Genomic DNA, 23,556 nt, shown 5'->3' on the forward strand with positions numbered 1-23,556 from the left:
TCTTAATGTCTTCTATCTTAATCCTATTATTATTATTATTATATGTTACTAATACTATAAGATATGTTGACGGCCCACTTGCATCAGCATATAAAAAAGGATCTTATGAAACAGTGATATGAAGAGACATAGAACCTGTATGTGTTTTATAGGACAGTTTCAAAACCTATCTTTTACTCAGTGCCCATATTTCAGGCCATATCATCAGACATCAGTTTGATTGCTGCAAGCACTATTAAGAGTCACCATGTGGCTTCTTTAAAATTATTTGGCAAAAGCATTCACCACTCTAAGGGTCCAGTGTTGCAAATACAGTAATTGCAACTTTTAATGGCAAACATCTCGAATGGCAAATTTGGACTGTACTTTAAAATATGTACTGTGTGGGCAAAATCCTGCTTGGGAGCACAAGCTGCTTCAGGGCATGAGAGGTGGGAAGCTTGGGAAGGCTTCATTTCGGTTTCAGAGGAACACAGAGGCCACCAGCACCCACACACTGCTGTTCTCAGCTCCAAAGGCTTCCTCACGCCCAGCACAGCTCCCAAACCTTCCCTTCCAGGCCCAACAGCATGGACATTATCATTTCACATCATCCTCCTCTGAGGAAAGGAAAGGGCAGAGCTTTCTGCCTTGGCAGGCGGTCACAGCATCATCCCGGGATGCGACAGACCGGGATGGGTTCAAGCGCCTGAGGGGAATGTTTATCCCGTGCAATATAAACACACCGGTCCGGGAAAGCAACGTATTGCGCAGAGATGCCTTGAGTCACTTTGTGGAGATAAATATTAAGTTTATGTCCTCCCAGCCCCGGGTCTGCCTTGCCCATATACGGCCCAGGATCGGCACAGCCTTGGCTTTGCTTCAGGAGCTGGAGGCGCGGGGATCCATCCCTCCGCACGGGTTTCGGGGCTGCCGGTGAGTGTCGGGGCTCCGCGCCCTCGGGGTCGGGGCTTGGGGCCCGCCTCAGCCCTGCCAGCCACGGCTCGGCTCCGAGGCCGCCGGGATGGAGCCAGAGGATCAACCACCTTCATCCGCTTTCACAGAAGGGAGCGCTTTGACGTCCTCAAACGCCTGCGATGGGTTTAGCAGATGTGACCTCCTGCCCGCAGGAAGGCCACGACCTCTCGGGAACAGGCGGCCACCGGCGTTCCTGCCGGCTCGGGTGGGGAGATGAGGGGAGGAGAAGTTTTTTAAAAGTAGCACAAAGGGACACGGTGGGTGGCGGCGCGGGGACAGGGGGCCGTTTGCACGGGTACACGGTGGGCTCGTGGCTGCGGCAGGGAGGCGGCGGAGGGCCCGAGGTGCCGGGGCCGGCCCGACCCCGCGGGGCTCCCGGCGCTGCCCCCGCCGGCGGCGCCAGGACCCGGCACGGCGCCGCGGGCCGGGGGCGGGGCCTCTCGCGGGCACCCAATGGGCGCGGGGCCGCCGCCGGGCTCATTTGCATTCGGGCGCGACGCAGCCAATGGGCGCGCGAGCCGCCGGCCGCGCTGCGCTCCAGCAGCCCCGCCCGGGCGGCCGCGGCTCATTCGGAGAATGGCCGCGGCCACGGCGTGCGGCTCCCCGCCTCCCCGCCCGCCCCGCGAGCAGCCGCCGCCGCGCAAGCGGGGCGACTCCCGGCGGCGGCAGGCCGCCCTCTTCTTCCTCAACAACATCTCCCTGGACGGGCGGCCGCCCTGCCCGCCCGCCGAGAAGCCGCCGCTGTCCGCCGGCCCGGGCGACGGGGAGGAGGCGGCGGCGGAACCGGCCGGAGCCCCCCCGCGTCTGCTGCCCCCGCCGCCCGTATGCCAGCCGCCGCCCGCCCTGCTGCTGCCCGGCGTGCCCGCGCTCGCCGCCGCCGGAGCCAAGGGGGATGCGGACCCCGCCCGCGGGGGCATCTTCCTGCCGCAGCTGCTGCTGGGCGGCCCGCTGTGCCCGCCGCCCCCGGCGCCGCCCGCGCTGCCGGGGATGCTGGCGGCCCCCAAGCCGGGCGCCCCGGGGCTGCTGAGCCCCACGCAGAGCGCGGCGGGCGGCGGCTTCGCGCTGGAGGCGCAGCGGCAGAGGTGAGTGAGGGGACGGGGCTCGCCGGGCCGGCCCACAGCCCCCGCCCCCGGCGCGCTGACCCCGCGGGGCGTGGGAAGCGCCGGGACCCCCGCGGGCCTGGGAAGAGCCGGACTTTCCCAGGGCCCTCGGCCGGCCGGCGGCTCCGGGAGGGGGGAGCGGGGCATGGGAAACGGGCGGCCCCGGGGACAGCGGCCGTGGGAGGCGGCGCCGGCCCCCGCGGTGGCCCCGGGAAGGAGCACCTGCCCCGGCGGCCCGGCCAGAGGTGCGCCAGAGGAGCGCTGCCCGCCGCCTCGGCAGCGCCGCTCGGGCCCGGGGACGCGGAGGATGCCCCGGCCGGCGCAGCGATGGATGAGGGGCATCTGCGGAGGGGATCTCTCGCTGAGGCTCTGTCTGCAGGTCTGCGCTACCCTGAACCCTGCCTTCTGCTTTTCCCCAGCCCGGTTTCTGCATTTCTCTGTTTCCAGATGAAGCTCGTAGGGTCAGTGCTAGGCAGGACGCTTCCTCCGTGCGCCGGCCGCTGTGTTGGTGTCGTGCCTTCTCCTGCTCTATTCTGCTTGTCTCTGCAACTGTGTATTAATGAATGCTTGTGCACAGGGAACTTGGAGTCAGCCTCGGGGGAGGATGCTCTGGCCTTCAGAGCTGGATTACCATTGCATTTCCAAGGGACTTCTTGTCAGGCTGAAAGTGTTGGTTTTCTCATTGACTGGAAGGCAGGCTCTTGCTCAGATCTTGGGGATTTGAGCTCTGAAAGAACTGTTTTCAGGCTGTTTCTTGCATAAACAGCTCTATAAAGTGAGCTGATCCTCTGAGCCTGCAGATAGGCAGCTGTATCAAAGGCTTTAGGTCTCGGTGGTCTTTACAGTGGCTTCGAGAGCTTTGTTAGTGAACTGAAATAGAGACATTGCCAGTGCTTTAAAGCTGGGAAGTTTGCTAATGCAGTTGATGGGTATTCCCTTTCAGTGTGCATCTCACATTGGAGATGTCCTGTGTATCTCCAGCTTGGGCATTCAGGTGAATTTGAAGAGAAATAACTGTTTGTCAGTAATATGGGGGGGGCCCTTACGTGTTTTCCCTCCTGGGGTGTTTTCCTTTTGAACCGCTATTTACCACTCATTGCTTTTCTTCTTACGGAAGAGACCTTTCCCTCCTTGTTTGTTGGAGAAATTGAAGCTGTGGCTGCCAGCTGGGTGCCCTGTGTGGTGCAGTTGTGTGCCGCTTGTTGAGCAGGAAAGCCTGGAGTGAGGGTGTTGCTGTGGAACAGTTCCTACCCAGCACGCCTAGTCCACAAAAGCCAGCACAGGAGGTGATTTAATTTCATTGATTTAATATTGTAGGCAAAGCTCTTGAGGGCAAGTTTTGCATCAAGAGTTTTAAAGCACAGTTCCCTTTGTGGATGTGGCTTTCGTTGCTTTTCGTGCCTGTTTGTATGGAGTTCTGGAGCAATGATCCTTCCCATGCCAAGTCAATAGGACACTAAGAAAATATTCTTAGGATCTTCTTATTTGATGTCCTTCCTTCCTCTTTCTTTGGCATCAGGTTTGAGCTGTTCCACTACAGTAATTCTAATCAATCTGGCTGAAAAGAATGGCAAATCAGAAATAAAAGGTAGAGAGAAATGCAAGAGGCAATCAAGGGAATCAAAAGGCTTCTGTCTGAGTAATGACAAAATAAATCATGATTTTTTTTGCTTGGAAGATTTGGCTGGAAAGGCATATTGTATTGATCGGTTTGCATACTACTTTTGAGGGTGATTTGGAGTGAGAGTTCTGGTTTTTGTCTTGAAAGAAAAAGAGCAACAGCTGAAACCATCAGACAGAAGATCCACAGTTTTACATGCACACGCAGTCTTCTGACAAAACGACAGTTTTGTGCTGCCTGTGGAGATGTGTTAGGTCCAATGTACCTCCTCCCATCACACTGGGCACAGGAATGGGTGAAATGGACCATCCCTCTGTAATGACAATTTCACTGTCAACTTACCACATGAGGGTCTTACAGCTTGATTTTTCACTGGACATTTTCATGTTTTGGTCTGTGACAGAATATCTCTCCATCCCCACTGAGCAGAGGCATCTCTTCTTCTTGTAAATACACCAGGAATGATTCAGGGAATCACCGGAGGAATGTCCTTCAGGACAGCGGTGCTTTTGCTCCTTCCCCTTCTGCGTTGGGTGAGCTGTTTGCACACTAAGATTCCAAAGTCAGCAATTACAAAATGGATCTTCTTTTACTGGGACTTGGCAATCTGAGGATGGTTTTGCCATACAGCAGTGTTGCTATTTTAGATCAATAATTGCCTGCATCATGCAGAGGTACAGACAAGTGAAGTTGGCGGAGGGAAGGGGGAAGTGGAGTCTGCACTGCCATCCTGGACATTTCACCCTTGGTGCCCACTTTAGGCAGCTGTTCTCTTCAGAGTCCTTCAAGAGCTGCTTTGAATTTTCCTCCGATGCACGAGGATCACTGGCTGCAGGGTCTGCAGTCTCACTCTGTGTTCTGACCAGTCTTGTGCCATGTTCAGGGATTTCATTGTGCTGGGGCTTGCCCTGATCCATGGAGATCTCTGTCTACTATCAGTACCTCTATCTACTGACACTGTCATTGGGCAGAGTTTTATTACAACACTTGATCTCGTTTGACTTGATTGAGGGGTTGCAAGAAGCTGATGAGACCGGCCAGTGTGGCTCAGGGTGTGACAGCTCTGCTGAAGTTGGGGGTTGGTTGTTGGTAACAGGATCTGCAGCACAGACCAGGGAACGAGAGATCTGCTCACCTGATGTAACCTGGAGTTCCCTGGAGTTCCTCCATAGTTGTCAGCTCCTTTAGGATGGAAACTTAGCAGAGGAGACACCATTTGAATCTGGATGCTGAGTTTCATTGTGCTGCTGGCTGAGCATTATAAACTTAATGACTTCAACCTTCCACTTTCATTTACCTAAGGAATCTTCTGTTTACATGACCTTAAATTACAATGCTGTGTTATACCAGCTTGCCTGAACTGCTTGCCATCCCTCTTCCCTTCTCCTTTTCCATCTTGCTCTGTTCTTTTGTTCTTTCAAAGAACGAGCCTCACAGAAAGCAGTGGAGGGAGGCAGCAAACAGGGAACAAATCGGCATTCACAGATTTTTAATGAATTTCTGCAGCTGGGTCTGAAACTGGCAGAGCTTTCTGGGGAAACACAGATAGCAGAGAGCCCTGGAAATAGCCAGGTTATGAAAGCATGAAAAATAGAAACAACAGCCCTGAATGTCAATGTTTGTTGTGCTTCTGAGGTTTCATTATAGCATCATGTAAAAGCAGCTGGTTTTGCCATAATTTGCTGCGTTTTGCTGGGCCTAAGAATAAACACAGAGACTAAATTATTTGTGACTGATGCTTTAATGTCCTTGGAGTTCAGTGGTCAGGGAGCTGAACTGAGTGTTCGTGATAGCTCAGTCATTTCTGATTTATCAGCAAATTTAGGTCATTTTGAATGTGGGAGTTTAAACAGTAGTTGATAACAGCAACTCTTTGGACCTACTCTGCTTTTGAGTGTTAATTGGATGCCAGATTGCTGACATAGGTGTGATCAGATTAGTTCTGTGGGTGGAAAAGCAGAAATGCTTCGTCAGGATTTTATACTGGTGGTGGTTAATGTGTTGTTTTGTCCCACTGTCAGCTTAGCTGCTATTGTCACTTCAAGCAATATAAATATTTTTATAAAAAAACCCTCTGCTTATAAACAGATATTATTGAGATGGATGAAATAAAAAGTCTTAGTTTAAATTTTGAACCTAATTTGGAATGAGTTGGGCGCATGGTGCTTTTCAGGAAGCCGTGAGCTCTGTCAAAGATGGCAAGCTTTGACCTTCCAGAGGTGAGCAGTAGACTGGGATGTGCTGTTCAAGGCTGAAAATGAGCATATTCTAAACCTGAACTTCATTTAAAAGTCAGCTGAAATGTTAAGGCTGCAGTCTCCTTTCCCAGGTTGCTTCAGCAGATTTCTCTCGTATTCTTGACTGCAGCTGAATTACATTTGTCCAATATTAAGTGTTTTGTAGGCACCTGTAGACATTTCCAGCCAGGTATATTAAGCAGAAGAAGTTGTATGGCTAGCAGGAAGCTCGGAGATTAGAAATTCCACGTCCTTGTATCCTGTGAATGGGTCTGGGTCAGGCAATCTGAGACACTTCCATCACCAAGGTTATTTGACCTCTTCAATTTAGACAGTCCAGAGGCTTTAAATATCTTTGCTCTCCAGGCAGGAGTAGTCTGTGCACAATTAACTGTTCTTGCAATTGATTTTACCTGTGGATGCATTCTGCAGCTTTTCAGTGCAGGAGGCCTGGCAGCAGGTTTTGGGATGCTGCAGGTTTTGGGATTCCAGCTCAAAGCTCCTCTCTGCAGGAGGTGATGAGGGTGGTCAGAATGATGTCGTCTTGCTTCAAGTCAAGGACTCATCAGCCAAGAATGAAAATGCTACTAAATTAAATAAAAAAACCAGAGTAACCTAATTTTGGGAATCCCATTCAGACCTCCAGTGAGCAAGTCCTGTAGGAGTGTTACAGTATAGTATATTAAAAGTAATTATTTCGTTATATACAGTATATTAAATACATAATATATTAAATACTGTGCTCTCTTGTTTTCCATCTGTCAACCAGTTAAAGCTGTGAGGCTGTCAGGCTGAGCGAGCTTGAAGATATTTTTGAGCCTCCTTTTGAAGGTTGTTCTGAAGGTGTCTGGCTCTATAGTTGGAGTTTTAAAAATGCACAATGAAATTTGGGCTCTTTAATGAGCACAAGGTATTGTTGATAGAGCAGGTGGCTGCAGATGAAGGGTGCTCAGCTAAAGCCACTCAGTCAACCCAGTTCTTCAGACAGAGCTCCAAACTCCTGACCTTTGGTTTACAGCTGTTGTGTATTTAACCTACTTTAATTGGAATTCACCTGGAATTACTGTAACCTACTGTAACAGGAATTTACCTGTTCCTGGAAAGGTGTTAAAGGAAGAACCTTCAGCTGGGCCTCTGTTTCCCAAGACATAGCAAGCCCTTAAAACTCAAGGCTTGCTGTCAGCTGACTCCACTGCTGAGGCTGTGATCCTGGAGCTCCTCTCCAGGGAATGCTCCTCTTGTGCCAGCTCTTGCTCAGGTGCTGGTACCCAAGCTGCAGACCTGCCTCAGAGCTGGGTACCTGGTTCATTTTGGAGTCTCCACAGCATGGGCTGAACTGCTGCTGCTCAACAGCAAGGACAGATTTTGCACTTGCTGTGTTGTGGTTGCTGCAGTTTAAGCATAAAATTCTGCCCCTAGTAAAGCTACAACCTCCTGACTGTGCATAGAATGCAACAGGAAAAACCAGGTGCCTATACTGTGGGACCTCTCTAAGCTTGTTTTGATTGGGTTTCCTCCAGTCACTAGTTTTAATTTTCTCCTTCCCAGTTAAGAGCTTCTCTCTTTCTCTTTTTTTCTCCTTCCTTTATTTTTCAGCTTGGGAGTTTATTGTGCAGAAGGCTTTTTATTTAGCAAGGCACATGATGAAATGACAGCATCATCTCTCAGTGAAGTGTATGAATATTTCTAGCATAATGCCCACAGTGTCATCAAGGACACACTTTGCATTTCACGTGCCTGTTTTGGTCAGCAGTTCAGTGCTGAGGAAGCAGAGCACAAAGCACAAGGGGTGCAACAAGGTTGGTGAGCTATGAACTCCTCCAGAAACTGGGAGAAATTTGGAGAAGTGCTGGTGGTGTTCTGGCCAGCACATCTAGTCTGCTTTATGAGAAGCAGAAGGGCTTTTAAGAGTGAGCTTTAGGAGAGGGCCATGGGCACAGCAAACCTTACATCTGGTTTGGTGATTCTGTTGCAACAGCTGGGCTTTCACAATACTTACTGGAAGGCATTCTTTTCTCCTTGCATTGTCTAAACACTCTAAGCACCAAAACAATGTGATTTATGAAACTCAATGAATATAAAGCTCATTCTCTATTAGGTCTTAATCATATGTGGTTGTGAATCAGCAATGAAGTAGCAGCTGCTCTGAAGATTATCTAATTTCTTTCCTCGTTAGTATTTAAAACTCTCCAGGCTTAGTGAGCTTCCCACTTACTCGGCCTCCACCTTCATTCAAATTATACTTCACTTCTGTTCATTCTCCTCTGTTCCACAGGCTGTGTGACACATTCTTCCCTTGCATGTGGCTTTCCTGGGGTTGGAGAATGCAGGATTTTCTTCCTGACCAGCAGGAAAGCCCCTGGTGCCCTTTCAGTTTTGCAAACAAACCTTCAGTAGGAACACAGAGGTGAAGGAATTAGGCCTCCTCCTTCATCCTGGACTCTCACAGAGGGACCTGTAGCCTGAAAGTATTTTTTATGCTCATGTAGCTGATTTCAGTTTACCCTTTAAAATGAAGATTACTGGATGAATAAACTAGCCCTGCTGTGAGACTTGTGTTTATTCTCTGGCAAGCTGGTACTTCAATGTCAGGAAGAGCTCCTGGGATGGTGGCCTGAAATCCAAATGCCCGTTTGTGGTGCCATAAAACAGCGAGTTTTATGACTTCGTGAAGAAGGAGCACTGAGCTGTACACTTACTGGTGATGCAAAGTGTCTTTCTTCTCTGCCACTGCCTCTCAAGGAACATCTGAGCTGAAATCATCCACCCATGAAAATGGCCTGCTCAGTGCTGGGCACTTCATGGCACAGATCCTTTGTGAAGTCATTTGTTTTACCAAAGACATGGTTTTTGATGTGATTCAGTGTAAATGCAGTCTCGGGCTTCTTTTGGCTTTAATTACTGAGAACTTGTTGCTCTCAGTGAGCTGTACTCAATCTGCTTTTGAGCAGGAAACTCATTAATGTGAGCGCCGAGGGTGGTGAGGCACAGGGCACTGATAGCAGAACAGGGATGCTCCCACTCACACACTCTGGGATGCAAGCCTGAAATCAGTGAATGTCTCCTGGGCTGCAGAAGAAATGACAGCTGCTCAAAAGTAAGCTTAAATATGAGGAGTAGCTTTCTTAATCCCCAATGCCTATATTTTACCTAGTGAAGCCCAAGCACAGTTCATATCTGTTTGTTGTCTTGCCCGTAAGGAATAAAAACAATGCAGCTTAATCTTTAAAATATGTCTTGGAAAAACAAAGCTGACAGGTATATCTTCTGTTGTACACAGGATTTAGGATCTGGATTTCTTGTGCAAATTACCTTTGACAGTTGTTTCGAAGCTAGTGCTTCCAAAAACCAATAAACGATTTTTTTTTCCTTGTTACATTAATAACTCAGCCTTTTGACAGATGAGATCATATTGAGGCCTGTAAAGGACATTACAAAGGGACATCATATTAAAATAAAACTCAAGTGAGAAACAGGAAACCAAATGCTATTAGGCCCTAATTTTACACAGTAATTAAAAATCCCTGACCTCCCCCATTCCTCTCATCTATTAGCAGTACGGATGGCTAAAGAGCACCAGAGGATATCGGCCCTGCTGCTAATTTTAGCCCAGTGCCTGGGGTGTGTGCCTGTGTGTGCATGCAGCATCAGCAGGGCCATGGATGCAGCTGCACTGGGAACAAACCCACACTGCTGGGCCCCTTGGAGGAGGGCTCAGGCCATGTGCAGCTTTGGCAGCATCTTTGAACACTCCTGTTGCAGAGATTGGTGATCCCGGCGGTGATGAGGAAAAGGGATCACAGCGTAAGATGAACTCGGGGCTCAGTGTTGGTGGAAACAGTTGAATGTTGGTTGAGCTCTGGTGTGTGGGGGGCTCAGAGTTCAGCCCTGTGCCTGAGAGGGATGGGGGTTAATCAGGATGGGGGAGAATCACTGAGATTTTAGAAACTTCCAGTTTCACCGTTTAGGAGGCCAGCTGGTCTGTTCACCTGCTGTTGCAGAAATGCAGGAACCAGAAGGGCAAAATGGAGAGAAGCTTCAAAGTGGCCAAGTTGCAGCTGCACACAGGCTTAAGAAAGACCAACTGGCCACTGTCAGGCCAAATATTGGGGGTTAAGGCCCAACTTTAAGGGGATAAAGTGAGAGTTGTGAGGGCTGTTTGTTGCAGAATCTGTGAGGACAGACTGGGGTCATGGGTGCCCAAGGGAGTGCCTTAGAGCAGTGTTAGTGGCCCAGGAACTGGAGTGGATGAGGCTTGTCTGTGCCTGAAACCACATCTGACAGCACAAGGCCAGCATCTCTTGCATTTAGTACCTGCTAAAATGGTCAACTTGCACACTTCCAGCTATAGCAACATCCCAAAGCTTTACCCTTGCCCTCCTGGGTGTCTGTAGGTAGCCCAGTGTGAATGAAGAGGGAGAAAACCCTTGGCAAGCCATCAGAAAGATCAGTGTTCTCTAATCTGGAGCAATGACTTAACAAGCTTTCTCCTTTCCATTCATAACACAGGACACGTAGGGATTACCATTGCTATACATAGATTGCTCTTAGCTGTGTCCTGTCCTGCTGGGAACACTTAAGAGCTGTGTCAACCTCGGGGCTGGGGATCCCACTGCTGCTTATCCAGTGTCCAGCCTCTGCAGAGAGTTTCAGCTGGGACCCTGGCAGGACCAGAAGAGGACAACTCTGAAGCTGGAAGCACTCAAACATTGGGTTTCCTCAGTGGGAGACCCATCAGAAAGAATAAATGTGTGGGCTGGCTACCGCTTTGCGGGGCAGGAGTCAAAATGCAGCTCTGAAGAAAATTTGTTGGGGTTTTTTTTGAACACAAGCAGTTTTTGTGGGCTTTTTTTAAGTGCTGTTTAGCTGGTCAGGGATTTGGCAGCGATGTTGGATTTTGTGAGCCCATGTGTGCACACAGAGATAACGAGCCAAGGCGTAATCCAGAATTCCTCTACTTGATAGCCCCTTATCTCTGGGCATGTGCTCTGTGTGTTTTTGCTCTTGATGGGTCCTCTGGAGGTGCTGGCTCTGTAAACACAGTTGCTGTTTTTAATGGTCTGGGAGCGTCCTGCTTTGGCCTTTATTGGCTCCTGAAATAAAAGGCTGGGATGTATCCAGAAATGAGCTCCTGGTCAGGGACATACAAACACCCAAACCCTCCATAGCTTGTCAGAGCAAAGGCTCTTGCTGGCAAACTGGCATGTTTGAACTTCTGTTGGAATTACAACCTGCTCCATGGAACCCATGAACATTTTAATATTGGATATTTCAATTTCTAATTGCCAGGTCACACATGGGTAAGGCTGCATAACATAACTCAGCATATGTAGAGATGTTGCTATTCTTAGTATTTAGGTTGCTTTCAGCAACAAACACATGGTGTAAACCACTTAAAATCCTTTGAATTCCATGGACCATAGCAAGAAGTGTTATCCTAGGTGAAGCTGCTTAGCACAGGATAGGTGACTTGACATTTTTTTGTCATCAAGGTTAGCAGTCACTGGCGTGACCCTGTGTGGCCTGTTGTGCAAGTGTGAGTTGGCTGCATGAGAAGAGCACTCAAACTAATCAAATACATGTGTGGGTGCTTATGTATAAGTGCAGACTACTCAAAGTGTCAGATTTTGCTGCATTCTCCAGGTGCTACACTAGTGACTCTCTTGGAACACGTTGAGGGTTCTGTGCTGCTGTAAAGTGTTGGATTGGGCCTACAAACTGTTCTGGATTAGTGAGAATTTTTTACATCCATCCCGTTTTGAGATTTGAGGGAGAGTGTGTGGCTCAGCGTCAGGGATTCCTCCAAGGTGACAGCTTCACTGAGGGCAGAAATTATTTACAAGCGTAGCTAAAAATGAAGTTTCCTGTTGGCAGAGTGGGGATGAGTCATTGTGGTTCTGAGTCAAGGGGTGGGATCTTCCCTTCACTGCAGCAGGGTTTTACTTCCAGATCTGCCCTGGGTTCAGGTGTTTGGCACTCCTGTCTCTGCTACTGAGGAAACAAGAGGGTATTCAGAAGGTGTGACACCCTGGATGAGTCTCCACCCTGGAGTTAGCAGTGAGGATCTAGCCATGGCTCTCCCAATCCATCCTGTTGCTCACACCAAGCAGCCTTTTACAGAACTATGTGCTTTATTTGTACCAGTGCCCACTGGCATTAGCAGTGTTTTTTCCTCTGCTTGCCATACACGGCGTCTTTCTGTCTCCATCCAGCCAGGTCTCCCCTGGGAAGGGAGCAAGACTCTGGACGTGACCAACTGCATTAGAGCGAGGAGGTTTGCAGTTACTTCCTCATTTCATGAAGGTTTTTTTATTGAATTTTAGATGCCAGATTAGACTGGAAAACCATGTTAATGTTATAGTGTTAAACATTCCTGTGCTCTTTTTGCTGAAAAGCAGCAAAGCAGTAATAATTTTAAAACTGAAGTGCTGGTGGAGGGTGTTGAAGTTGTGCCAGGAATGTTCTTCTGTTGCACCTTAATGGCTGTGGATTTGTAGGAGGCAGTCTCTAGCAATACTGAAGGTGTTAGTCCTGTGGGAGGGTTTGCCTTCCTTGTGTTTGCAGAAAGGGACACTAATTTTTCATCCTCCTACCTGTTTGAGTTCTGAGCTTTACTTCCTTGTAAGAGTGCCTGAAGAGTGCAGCTGAGAGTCTGCTCTGCTGCAACCAGAGGTTTGATTTTTGGGTTTTTTTGCCAGAAGCTGGTCTTGTCAAACCAGAGTCCTGCAACTTTTGTCTTGTATGCTGCTTCTACGTTGACTTCCATGGCAGCATTGCCCATTAGTTGAGTTCCTGTGTCACTTGGGAAGAAAACCTTGGACTTGAACACACATGCCTTGTGCCAAAAGTATAGCACAAATATATGCTTAAACAAAGGGAGCAGATATGGACTCTGATAGTTGTAGTGTCAGCATTTTGCTGGTGGAGTGCATTGTTCCTATGGAAATTGCAGTCACAGTTGCACAATTCATTTGTAAATCTCTACCAACAAAGAAAGACTTGACTTGGACAATAGTAATGTATCTTACTTTGGCAAAGCCTATTTTTTTTTTTGCTTGAACGTAATATCCTATTACTGTTACACTAACTCACATGAGCCCTACTATTATTCTTGCATCTTCCATTCTGAGACTTCACATGGGTGCCAAATACTTTTTGCTTCCTCTAATAACCCTCTCTATTGTTCTCAGAGAGATCTGTCAGTTTTATTGAGCTGCAGTCAGAGACTCTCAGTCTGCCGACTCCTGCAGCTGGAGACAGCTGTTCTGAATGGAGAAAGCACACAGATGTTTGGTCATCATACAGATATACCTGTACCTGGACTTAAATTGGTACAAAATGATTTATTCCCCTGCCTTGATGGGGAGATCTTTTTGTGACATCCTTGTCAGATTTTAAATTAGTATTTGGAAGTTTTTTAGTTGTTTAACTTGTAGGTAGGTGGTGTTCTGTGTGGCAGATAATGAATGGTCTTGTTGATGGAGTTGGTACAAATACGTTTTTCAAGGGTCCTAAAGGGAGAGACAAGTTCTTGGCCTTTTAAGGAATTTTAAACTCTTTAGTTAAGCACTCTTGCAACAACAAAACAAAACTCCAGAAAACCTGCCACGCGTCCTAAGAGCTCATAGATCTGTTGCAGTTCATAAACTCGGAGGCCATGAACTAATACTGTCCACTCTTCGTGGTGTTGTGCATTTTGCAGAAGGCGTTTTATCTCCCAGCGCTGCTCTCTAGACTTTTTAGAAGACATAGTGGAATATGCCAGTGTACGAAGGTACTTGTTTTCAAAAGCAGCATTAACCTCAACTCGTTGCATGCAGTCCTCTCCTCCCTCCACCCTCTTCCACGCCAATATCTGAGGTCCTGCATGCTGGTGCTGCCATCTGATCATACAACTGGCATGAGTTTTTCGCAGAACACTTAAGAGATTTGGCCTTTTTTTGTTTGTTTTCCTTCTTATCGTTGCAGAACCAAGCATATATCGGGGTCTCCAAGACACAAAAGTTTGAAGAAGATGCACTTCATCAAGAACATGAGGCAGTATGACACCAAGAACAGCAGGTAACGGGTGGAGATCGAGGTTCCCCCTGTGCCTGTGTGCAATAGGAAGCAGCCTCCAGTTCCATGCAGTAAGACATTTAATATCAGTGAGAATTAGAGGATGCCCCTGGGGCCTTGTTAGCTTTATCCAGTCTTCTATCAAAGGCAGTAGGTGCTCATATCTGCTACATTTGCAGCAATACACTGATGATTCTGCCATCCGACTCTGAGGAGGTTAAATCATTCTCTTTTCTTCTCTCACTTTTCTTATTTCTCTCACTTTCCTTATCTCTGACACACAAAGAGGTCAGAGCTGAGGAGGATTTAAGGAGAATGACTTGGTTTAGCCAAGTTCTTGGCTCGTGGTTGCTGAGCAGAAGAGAAAGAGAGGCTGCATTTATGTTTATTATTAGTAGAAGTGTGAGGTTTCATCTAAATGTAGAATATTATCTACATCTTTTCACAAGGTTTATGTAAAAATTACATAAATATACATATATACTTAAGGACTAGGATCTCCTTTGAGGAGCTCCCAAGGTAATGGCAGGTCCTAAACACTGAGGTTTGACAGAGAGCCCCAAGGACCTGCAGGGTCAGTGTGAAACCTCTGTTCTTCTGCTGCTTTCTGAAAACATTAAATCCATAGAGGTACCTATGACTTGCAGAGCAAGATAGGAAGAGCCTTTTGTTAATACCCCATAAAAAGCTGGGGTTTAACTTCTGGATCTTAATTCATATCCTGATCTTTCCCCATCTGCTTACAGGATAGTGTTGATCTGTGCTAAACGAACACTGTGTGTGGCATTTTCAATCCTACCTTACGGGGAGGGGTTACGGATCAGGTGAGTCTCTCCAACTGCTTTGTTAATTGTCTGCTCTGTTGTTTCAGTGGATCTTCTGAAATGAGTGTGGTTGGTGTAGGTCTCCTGAAGCAAGTGAACCTATTTAACCTGCCATTCATATGTAAGGACAAGAGCTTGCTGTCAGAGCAGTAAAACCAGATACTACTACAAGTGTCAAAGTGTTCATTCAAGCTCCAAGAGAAAAACTGAGGAAAGGGCAGACTTTTCTTCCAGTGTATATTAACATTTTAAAGCACTCCAGTCCTGTGAAATCTCTGAAATCAACTTTGAACAGATGATGTGATTGGCTGCTGTGTAGGTTTTCTGTACTCCTAAAGTGGTCAGAAATGAACTGTCTTTAGAGCCGCAAACAATGGTGTCAGCAAAAAAGCACAAGGAGTTTCAGGGAAGGATGCTGTTGCCTTCAGTGGAAATCCTCAAGGGTTTAGAGTGAATTTACACCCAAATAAGTTAAAGATACTGTTCTGTTTCTCAGCTTTAAGCCGTGAATGTCACTATTTGCAACCTTAGAAAAACAGACAGTTTGGACTGATTCATACTGCTTTTAGTGTTTGGACTGCATTTTTTGTAGTTTGGACTACTACAGTTTACAACTGTCAGTATGATCATTTATGAGAAACAAAACCCGCAAACTGAATTTTCCTGCATCTTTCTTCAGTCCCTTGTGAAGTTTAAGTCCATTCTGGGAAGGTCTGTTATCTACAAATATACCATAGAAAACACTAATTCTGTTCTGGCCAAACAATTGTGTTGTCACTTCTGTCCTGTGTGTAACTTATGGACAAAGGAAACGGATGCTTAGTGGTGGGAATTGTATTGTATGCAAATATGCGCCATAAAAATAGTTGATGGGAAAATACTCTCCCACATAATAGAAAAGCAGCAAGGTCACTGGAGCTATTTCAGAGCAGTTCTCAGCACTGTGCTGTTCTGCTTGCAAGCTGGCGAGGCAGTTCTTCACTTGAAAACTGTTTTTTTGCATTGGAATATCGGTGACAAAACCACGTGCTGCCATTGCTGACACAGAGATCTCCAGCTTCTTTTTTAACTGGAGTTTGTGTGCACAGGGGTTGCAAAATTGCACTTGAAAGGCAGGTTTCTAATCCTGGAAAACAAGTAATGTAAATCATGTTTGCTGTTAGGTGTTTGAGCATTAGAGGGTTGGGAATGGTGTGGTCTTGTGCAGAAAGATCCTATTAAAAAGTTTACTTTCAATAGGTAGATTGGTAGATTTGTGTTAAACTGAAGTGAAATCTGATTCTTTGGTTAATGAACATCTCCACATTTTGAAAAGAGTAATTAAACATGAATGCTCTCATGGAAGTGGAGGGGTTGGCTTGTTTCCACACAGGAGAACTCTGACCTGGTAGTGTTGGTTGGTATTTACCATGGGAAGCTGGGCTTGCATTTTTTGATAGTGCTCTTTCTTACCTGCATTTAGTGATCTGAAAATGGAAGGACAGAAACAGCGACATCCTTCTGGGGGAGTTTCAGTATCTACTGAGATGGTGCTTGGACTGGAAGGAGTAGAGCTGGGTGCTGATGGCAAGGTAAGGATTTTTACCCTAATTTTTTTCACCCTGGGACCATTTCATGCTGGGACAAATCAATTTATGCAGTGCTTTGCAATCCATTATGTGAGATCTGTGGCTTTTCAGAGCAGTGGAAGTTTTAGACCTATAATATGAAATTGTGGCTTGTGATAATGCTTCTTCTGAGGAGGCTGCTGAAGGTTATGATCACTCCTGCCTCTGTTTCTGGAGAATTGACTTGACTTTGCTATCTGAGGCAACATGTGAGTGAAGTTTTGATAGAAATATGGATGAAATTCATATTGCTTTAGTTAAATTTATAATGCCAGGACTTACTCGTGATTCTCGCCTTTTCTTTGCCATCCCGTCAAATCTTTTCTTTGTCATCCCACCAAATATGGATGAAATTCATACTGCTTTAGTTAAATTTATAATGCCAGAATTTACTCGTGAGTCTCACTTTTTCTTTGCCATCCCACCAAATCTTCTACACTTCATTTTAAGCTTGTGGAAACAAGGCGCGCCTCATCCAGCTTTTCCCTTCCTCCTCTCTCACAATTCCAAGGTCCCCACTCCCAAATCCAAACTCTAGAGGGCTCTGATTTGGAAAATCCTAGATGTCTGGAAATAAGCTTTTCAGTAAATATCCCCCCACAACCACTATGACTTTCTCTTCTTCCAGGTTGTGTCCTATGCAAAATTCTTGTACCCGACCAACGCTCTGGTTGTTCGCAAAGCCGACGCCTATGGTGCTGTTCCCCCCTGTCGAGCCAGTGCTCCCCGGAGTCTTCCTGGATCAAGATACAAACCTGTGACAGCAAAAACGATACCAGCAGGCACAGACCTTGGTAAGGACAGGAGCCAGCTCTGTGATCACTAGTGCACACAGCAGAAAAGGCAGAGGTTTGTCTGGGACAACTGCAAGTGGTCAGCGCGTTATTGGGATGGAGGTGCTGCAGCTCATTAGTGCAGTGCAAATGATGAGCCTTAGGACTGAGGCTTCCACAAACTCCTCACATCCTTCATATATCTGGCCTAGTTCTGTTTATGCCATTCAAGAGGCACAGAGCTTTTCCTTAGGATTGTAAAGTTTTATATTACTCACTAAGAAACATCTGGTGTGCGTGGATCCAGGTGGTTCTCCTTGCCTTCTAGGCACAGTAACAATGCATAAGCCAGAGTCTGTGCCAAGAATCCCTTCTCTTGTGTAAAAGAGCAAACCTGACAACTCTGCTGTTAGACTACAGGCAAAAGAATTCAGTCTTGGGCAGTTATTTTCTGGGTATATTTGTAGATGCAAACTCAGTTTGCACTAAATCTAAAATTGTGTGTCAGGCATGGTGTGTGTGTGGTAGAGAAAGAGTTTGTGTAGTTTATTTAATCGTTTTAATTTGTGACTGGTACGTTTATGAAATGCAAACATGTGCCTGTAGCTGCAATTTGCCTCTACTGTGAGATCTGCCAACACTAAATGTTTGCTATTTGAAAACTTTTTAAGGAGGAAACAGGGAATTTAAAGCTCTTCATCTGGTGACCCAATGTGCTTTCCTCATTCCTTCAGGAAGTGAAGCTGGAGAAGCTGCAGAGTATGATCCAAATCTTCTGGATGATCCTCAGTGGCCCTGTGGAAAACATAAACGTGTTCTCATCTTTGCCTCTTACATGGTGAGTGATTGGCATACCTGAACAGAGGACAGACTCCCTGACAGATCCTCCTATAAAGAGTTTTTTTAAGGAAAAAAAAATTCTCTAGGAAGAAAAAGGGTTTTTTCTGATAATTGATCAGGAAAAATACAAACAGTTGAGTTTGTACAGTGGGCTTGTCAAGGGCCAAACTGACAGTTGTCTTTATGTTCTCATTTACTTCTTGTAACCCATTTGCTAACTGTTTTTTTAAAGACTTTGTATATGGTTGGGATTCAACTTTGGGACATTTCAGAAATGTGAAATAGTGAACAATAAAACTCAAGTTTGCCTTTGCATTAGTGTTTTTGGAAGAGTTGTTTGGCTGTCAGTCCTGTTCACAAGACAAATGATAAATTTTGCTTCTTGCATTTCAGACTACAGTCATAGAGTATGTGAAACCCTCTGACCTTAAAAAGGATATGAATGAAACCTTTAGAGAGAAGTTTCCTCATATCAAGTTGACACTGAGCAAAATTAGGAGGTAAGAAATAAACCTTGAAAAACAAGAACATCATCTACACTGTCTGAGGCTGCACTTGTATGGAGCAAATACTAAATCTATTAATAGCATATATGATTAAACACTAATCTCCTGTTGTCAGTTGAGCTGGCTGTGGGATGACAGGCCTGTACTGGAATGTTTAGGATGCTGAGAAAGGGTAGCAGTTGGTTTTCAGAGTTCCATCTCAAGGGTTTTGTTTCACCAACTGTGGTGTACTAACACTAGGAGCCAATTAACAGTGGAGTAGCATTAGCTTTGAAACAAACACTTGTAACCTGATTGCTTGGCTGCAGTGCAATCCCACTCCAACTGGATTGGCTTTCTGGACCCTCTGGCTATTTTTGCCTTTCAATTACCAGACTCACTGATGACCACAGACTCTAACAAGATTGTAGGATAAAGAGTGTTAGATCTGGGGAGACTTGGTAAAGAAAAGCTTTTTGTGGAGGCCACATAGAATTTTTCATCCTTGAGTAAATGCATCTGGTCACTCCTTACCAAGATGCACTGTTGCACCTTCAGAGAGCTGTAATCTTGCTGGTGTTACAGGGAGATTAATGCAATCAGAGCCTGTTGAAATAGCCAGTTTAAACACGATTCTGCTGAGTCAGCAGGGCCAGGTGTAGTTCAGCTCCAGGGGAAGGTTTGCTTGGGCAGTCTGTTGTGCCTGAGTCCTGCATGTTTCTCTTTGCAGCAGTTCAGAGCAGTGTGCTCGTGCAGAGATCATGCAGGTACAGTGTGGATGGCAGCCCTGGGAGGAACCATCCACCTCCAAGCCTGCCTAAATGCTGAGGTGAAGGGCTGGCTGTGTGGGAAGTGTGGAAAGCAGGCTGCCTTCACCTCACACCTGGTTCTTACACAAGGTGTGCACTAGACAGGTCTCTACGCAGCAGCTGCTGTCATCTGCAGGGCTCTGATGTGGTTTTCTGTAGATCAGAGTGGTTCACTCTTATGATATGAATCACAGACCAGTTTGGGAGCCCAGAAGGAATCCTACAGCAATAGCCTGGGTGTCAGTGACGCAGCTAAGCTCTGGTGTTCATGGGCAGATGAGGAATTGTTCTGCCACAGTGGATGTTGTCAGCCAGGTAAAATCAGCTTGTGCATCAGCACCAGCTTGCTGCCAGCTGGGCTTTTCCACTCTAGGATAATACTTGTCGTGGTTTCCCAAATAGAAGTCTTGCCCATATGCTCCTCTGAGTTGCTGTGCTGCAATATTTCTACAGCATTTAATAAAATCTGTCATGTCTTGGGGGGGGCTGTCTTTTCTTCTCTTCCCAGTTTAAAGAGAGAGATGAGAAACCTGAGTGAGGAGTGCAGTCTGGAGCCAGTGACTGTCTCCATGGCTTATGTTTACTTTGAGAAGCTCGTCCTCCAAGGCAAACTCAACAAACAGAACCGCAAACTGTGTGCTGGTGCTTGCGTTCTGCTCGCAGCCAAGATCAGCAGTGACCTCAGGAAACACGAAGTTAAACACCTAATAGATGTAAGTGCTGTGAGCCTTGTTCCAGCTCTTGTCAGAACCTCCTCCCTAGCTCTTAGGCAAAGATTAAATGCAAGGTTTTCGGTGGCACATGCTTGCAGGGAAGAGCAGCTCTTTCAGCCAGTGTTATGGCTCGCTAGGGCTCTTCCTTGCTTGATTTTTTAATTCATTAAAAGTATTTGCCTGGTGCAGGCTAGTGTCTTACTGATCCTACAGTAAAGTTATTTTTGCACTTGCATATGTTTGCCAGAGAAGCAGTAGCTGTTGCGTGGGTGTCACAGCTGAGCTGATAAGCTGGTTTTGAAGATACAGCTCAGGCCGTGCATCACTGACTTAATCTAACAATGCCTTGAAATCACCTGGATTAACTGGCTCTTTCTCCCCTGCTGTGTTTTGTTTTGTTACCACTGTCACAGAAACTAGAAGAGAGATTCAGATTCAACAGAAGGGATCTCATCGGTTTCGAATTCACCGTCCTCGTAGCTTTGGAACTGGCTCTGTATCTCCCTGAGAACCAAGTTTTACCTCACTACAGACGGCTCACACAACAGTCTTAACCAAAGCTCCATCCCAGCCGTGCTGGGATCCATCCCAGGATGCTGCTGGTGGAGGTGCCACTGGCTCCAGCTCGTTGGGAAAGGCTGCAGGGTGTTGGGGACTGTCGAGGTCTACGGACACAGATGCCAAATCTGAGGGATGGTACGAGAGGAGTTATTGAACTTTTGTTTTCTTTTGGACATTTAAAGCACAAATATTCACCAGTCAGCTGTCATGGCTGCTTATTATTCCTTTATTTATCTTCCTGGTTTTACTAAAACTGTTCTTCCCTATGAAGAATACTATGGTATTGGTTCTTTTCCTTTTGTTTTGTTTTAAGCCTTTATTGTATTCCTTGAAACTGAAGGAACACCACTTCCATTCCAGTGCATCATAAAGTTCAGATGTTTCTAAGAACCTTCTCACATTTTTACATTAATAAAATGCATACTTTATTTTTTTAAAGATGTGCCTAAAACTGGCTGGTCTGGTACCAGTGCTTTTTAAGTTAGTTCTGTTATTTAGTGGGGAATCCTGAATTTGTATAGCCATTTATTCTTTACCTGCATTGGCCTTGCATACAAGGGAAACAATTCCAATATATCTGCACTAATAATATACAGAGCATCTATTCTATGATCTGTAAGTAGCAAGATTGAAATTACTCCATTTGAATTAATTTACTATAAATACCTTAAAAATAGACATTTTACTTTAGAAGGAAAAGTGGTTTGAAAACCTGTCATGAAGTACCACACATTGAGTGGGGTAGCTGGGAAGTGATTGCCCTCCTGATTCACTCTTGAGTGAAAGATGAGCACTTGACTAATAGCAATTTGCTGTCAAATGTATCATTTAGGGGTTTTATTTGTTTCACTGTTCCATAGCCTGAAACAAGCACCTTTTTTTAGGATGACTGTATTATAGATGGTCTTATCTGAGCAAATATGAAGCCAGTAGAGTTACTGCTGCCAACTGAAGCCAATGAAACAAAGCATGCTCGGTATTTAAAATGCTACTTTTTTTACTCTCTGTTCTTCCAAGCGTTGCATCACTGTGATGGTCCTCATAAAACTGGCATTTCTTGCACATCTGAGCAGCCACTACTGGCTGGTGCCCAGCAGCTCTCTAGTGCATACACAGAGCTCAAATAACTGCTCTGCTCTTTGGCTATTCCTTCCTTTATTGTTACAGTATCCAGGTTGGGAATGAATTCTTGATTATATGTGGAACCTTCTGTGGTATTGGCTCTTGGGTTTATTTTCTGAAGCAATATTATGATACAAGTTACTGGGTCTGTTTGCAAGGAACAAAACTGATACTTGGTTATTCCAACTGAGGAAGTTGAAATTTAAGTTTGACTCATAAACTACCAGACCTCATGCTGAGGTCAGGGACTTGCTATCCAATATGTAAAGTAATGTAAATTCCTGTTCCTTGTGTTAAATATTGGTTGTAGCCAAAACCAAAGCTGAATCTTTACTCTTCAGCTGTGTTTTGTCTGAAGCTAATTTGGCTTCATTAGAATTGCAGCAAACTTTACTGGAGCCCTTTCTTCTCTGAGTGGGGCTCAAAGTGTATTTTTCATATATAATAATTACAGTGACTATCAAACCTTTTGTAACTGTGTTCAGCTGTATGTAGCTTCAAATTATTTGTGTAAAATTTAATATGCTTGTGATTTCTTTAACACAGAAGGACTTTCCAGTCTCCAGAAGTGTGACAGTAGCTAATAGCCTAGACAATAAGCTTGCCAGTTATCTTCCAAAAGGTTTAAAAAATTGCGTACTAGTTAAACTTTCTACTGAATATAACTGTCCTTGCATGCAGAAATAGTGACGTACTAAACAGCTAGTGTGTAATGAGTCTCCAGATTAACAAACAGTGGTGCAGCCAGCTGAGGTGGTCCACCACTTCCCAAGGCATTGTGGAGGGGACAGAGGTACAACAGAACAAAGAAATTTCTCACAGAACAGCTTGAGTAATGTGAATGAAATCTGAGCGTGCATTCCTCTGGGAACTTCTTTATTTAGTGTATAAAGAGTTTTTCTGTAACAAAATTAACTTTCCTTTTCACCATCTAAGGGAACAAAACGCACTTTGGGTTGCAGCGCTTTGCAGTCTCTATTCAGTGGAAGTTTGTCTAGTTCAAGTGGCCATTTGGGCTGTAATTACACTCCCAGAATCGGCGCCTTTACGTCATAAAACCGGCAAGCTTTTGTTTTCTTCCAGGAGAACAAATTGGGATAAAGGAGCATTAAATTACAGCAAGCTGAATGTTGTCTAATAGTCATTGCAGAACTTGGCTTGGGCACACACTTGCTTTGGGGAGCACGGGCCAAGGATGACGCAGGGCAGCCGGGGCTGTGCCAGCCTTGTCTGGCAGAGCTTGGCCTTGGGGTGATGCTGCCGGAGCCCGGGGCTTGTGCACGGGGAGCCGCGTGTCTGTGCAGGAGCAGCCTTTCTGCAGGGCTCCAGCCTTTCTGCAGGGCTCCAGCCCCACCTCCGTGTGCTCGGCCCGCTGCTTTTCCCGTTTCCAGAGCGCAGCTCGCAGTCCTGTGTGGGAATCACTCTCTTTTCACCTAAAAGCTGCCACCATGTGGCAAAGGACTACCAGTACCTTGTCTGTTCAGCTCAGCGCGGGACCCAAAGCCAGACCCAGACCTGCCGGTTTGCACAGCCAAACTCCTCTTGCTCTGAAGAGGAACAGGTTTACACCGAGGGAGGGTCTGGTGCTTTGTGAAGGTGCTGCTGGGGTGGCTCAGCACGGAGAACTCTGTTGAAAAGAGCCTGTACATTTTCCTGTAAACAAAAACTCTTCCAGTTTTGTCATATGCCATTATTTAAAAGTCTGAGTTGTAGCCTGTTTTGTTTTTTTGGATTTTTTTTCTTGTTTTGTTTTTTTCTTCTGTGGAATTAAGATGCTGTGAAATAAAACCTGTTTTGGTACACGGTTTGTAACCAAATGTCTCATTTTGGAATAACGGGATGGGTGGTG

At 46.0% G+C, this 23,556-nt stretch overlaps 1 protein-coding gene across 1 annotated transcript; it reads left to right on the forward strand.

The window, feature by feature from the left end:
* The first annotated feature begins 1,527 nt into the window (after nt 1-1,527).
* Nucleotides 1,528-23,507, forward strand: CABLES2 (Cdk5 and Abl enzyme substrate 2). The gene is made up of 9 exons (XM_066330882.1): nt 1,528-2,039; nt 13,884-13,976; nt 14,720-14,797; nt 16,260-16,368; nt 17,033-17,198; nt 17,912-18,015; nt 18,411-18,517; nt 19,820-20,024; nt 20,438-23,507. The coding sequence occupies exons 1-9, from the start codon at nt 1,534-1,536 to the stop codon at nt 20,576-20,578; spliced, it is 1,509 nt and encodes a 502-aa protein (XP_066186979.1). The 5' UTR covers nt 1,528-1,533; the 3' UTR covers nt 20,579-23,507.
* Nucleotides 23,508-23,556: the final 49 nt, after the last annotated feature.

The sequence above is a fragment of the Sylvia atricapilla genome, chromosome 16 (assembly GCF_009819655.1).
Source record: "Sylvia atricapilla isolate bSylAtr1 chromosome 16, bSylAtr1.pri, whole genome shotgun sequence".
In the NCBI taxonomy this organism is placed as follows: Eukaryota; Metazoa; Chordata; class Aves; order Passeriformes; family Sylviidae; genus Sylvia; species Sylvia atricapilla.

Excerpts from the sequence above, each read along its gene's own strand:
- CABLES2 (XM_066330882.1), top strand. The coding sequence starts at position 1,534 with ATGGCCGCGGCCACGGCGTGCGGCTCCCCGCCTCCCCGCCCGCCCCGC. Across the intron at positions 13,977-14,719 it reads TATGACACCAAGAACAGCAG|GATAGTGTTGATCTGTGCTA; the intron begins GTAACGGGTGGA and ends ATCTGCTTACAG. Across the intron at positions 18,518-19,819 it reads ACACTGAGCAAAATTAGGAG|TTTAAAGAGAGAGATGAGAA; the intron begins GTAAGAAATAAA and ends TTCTCTTCCCAG.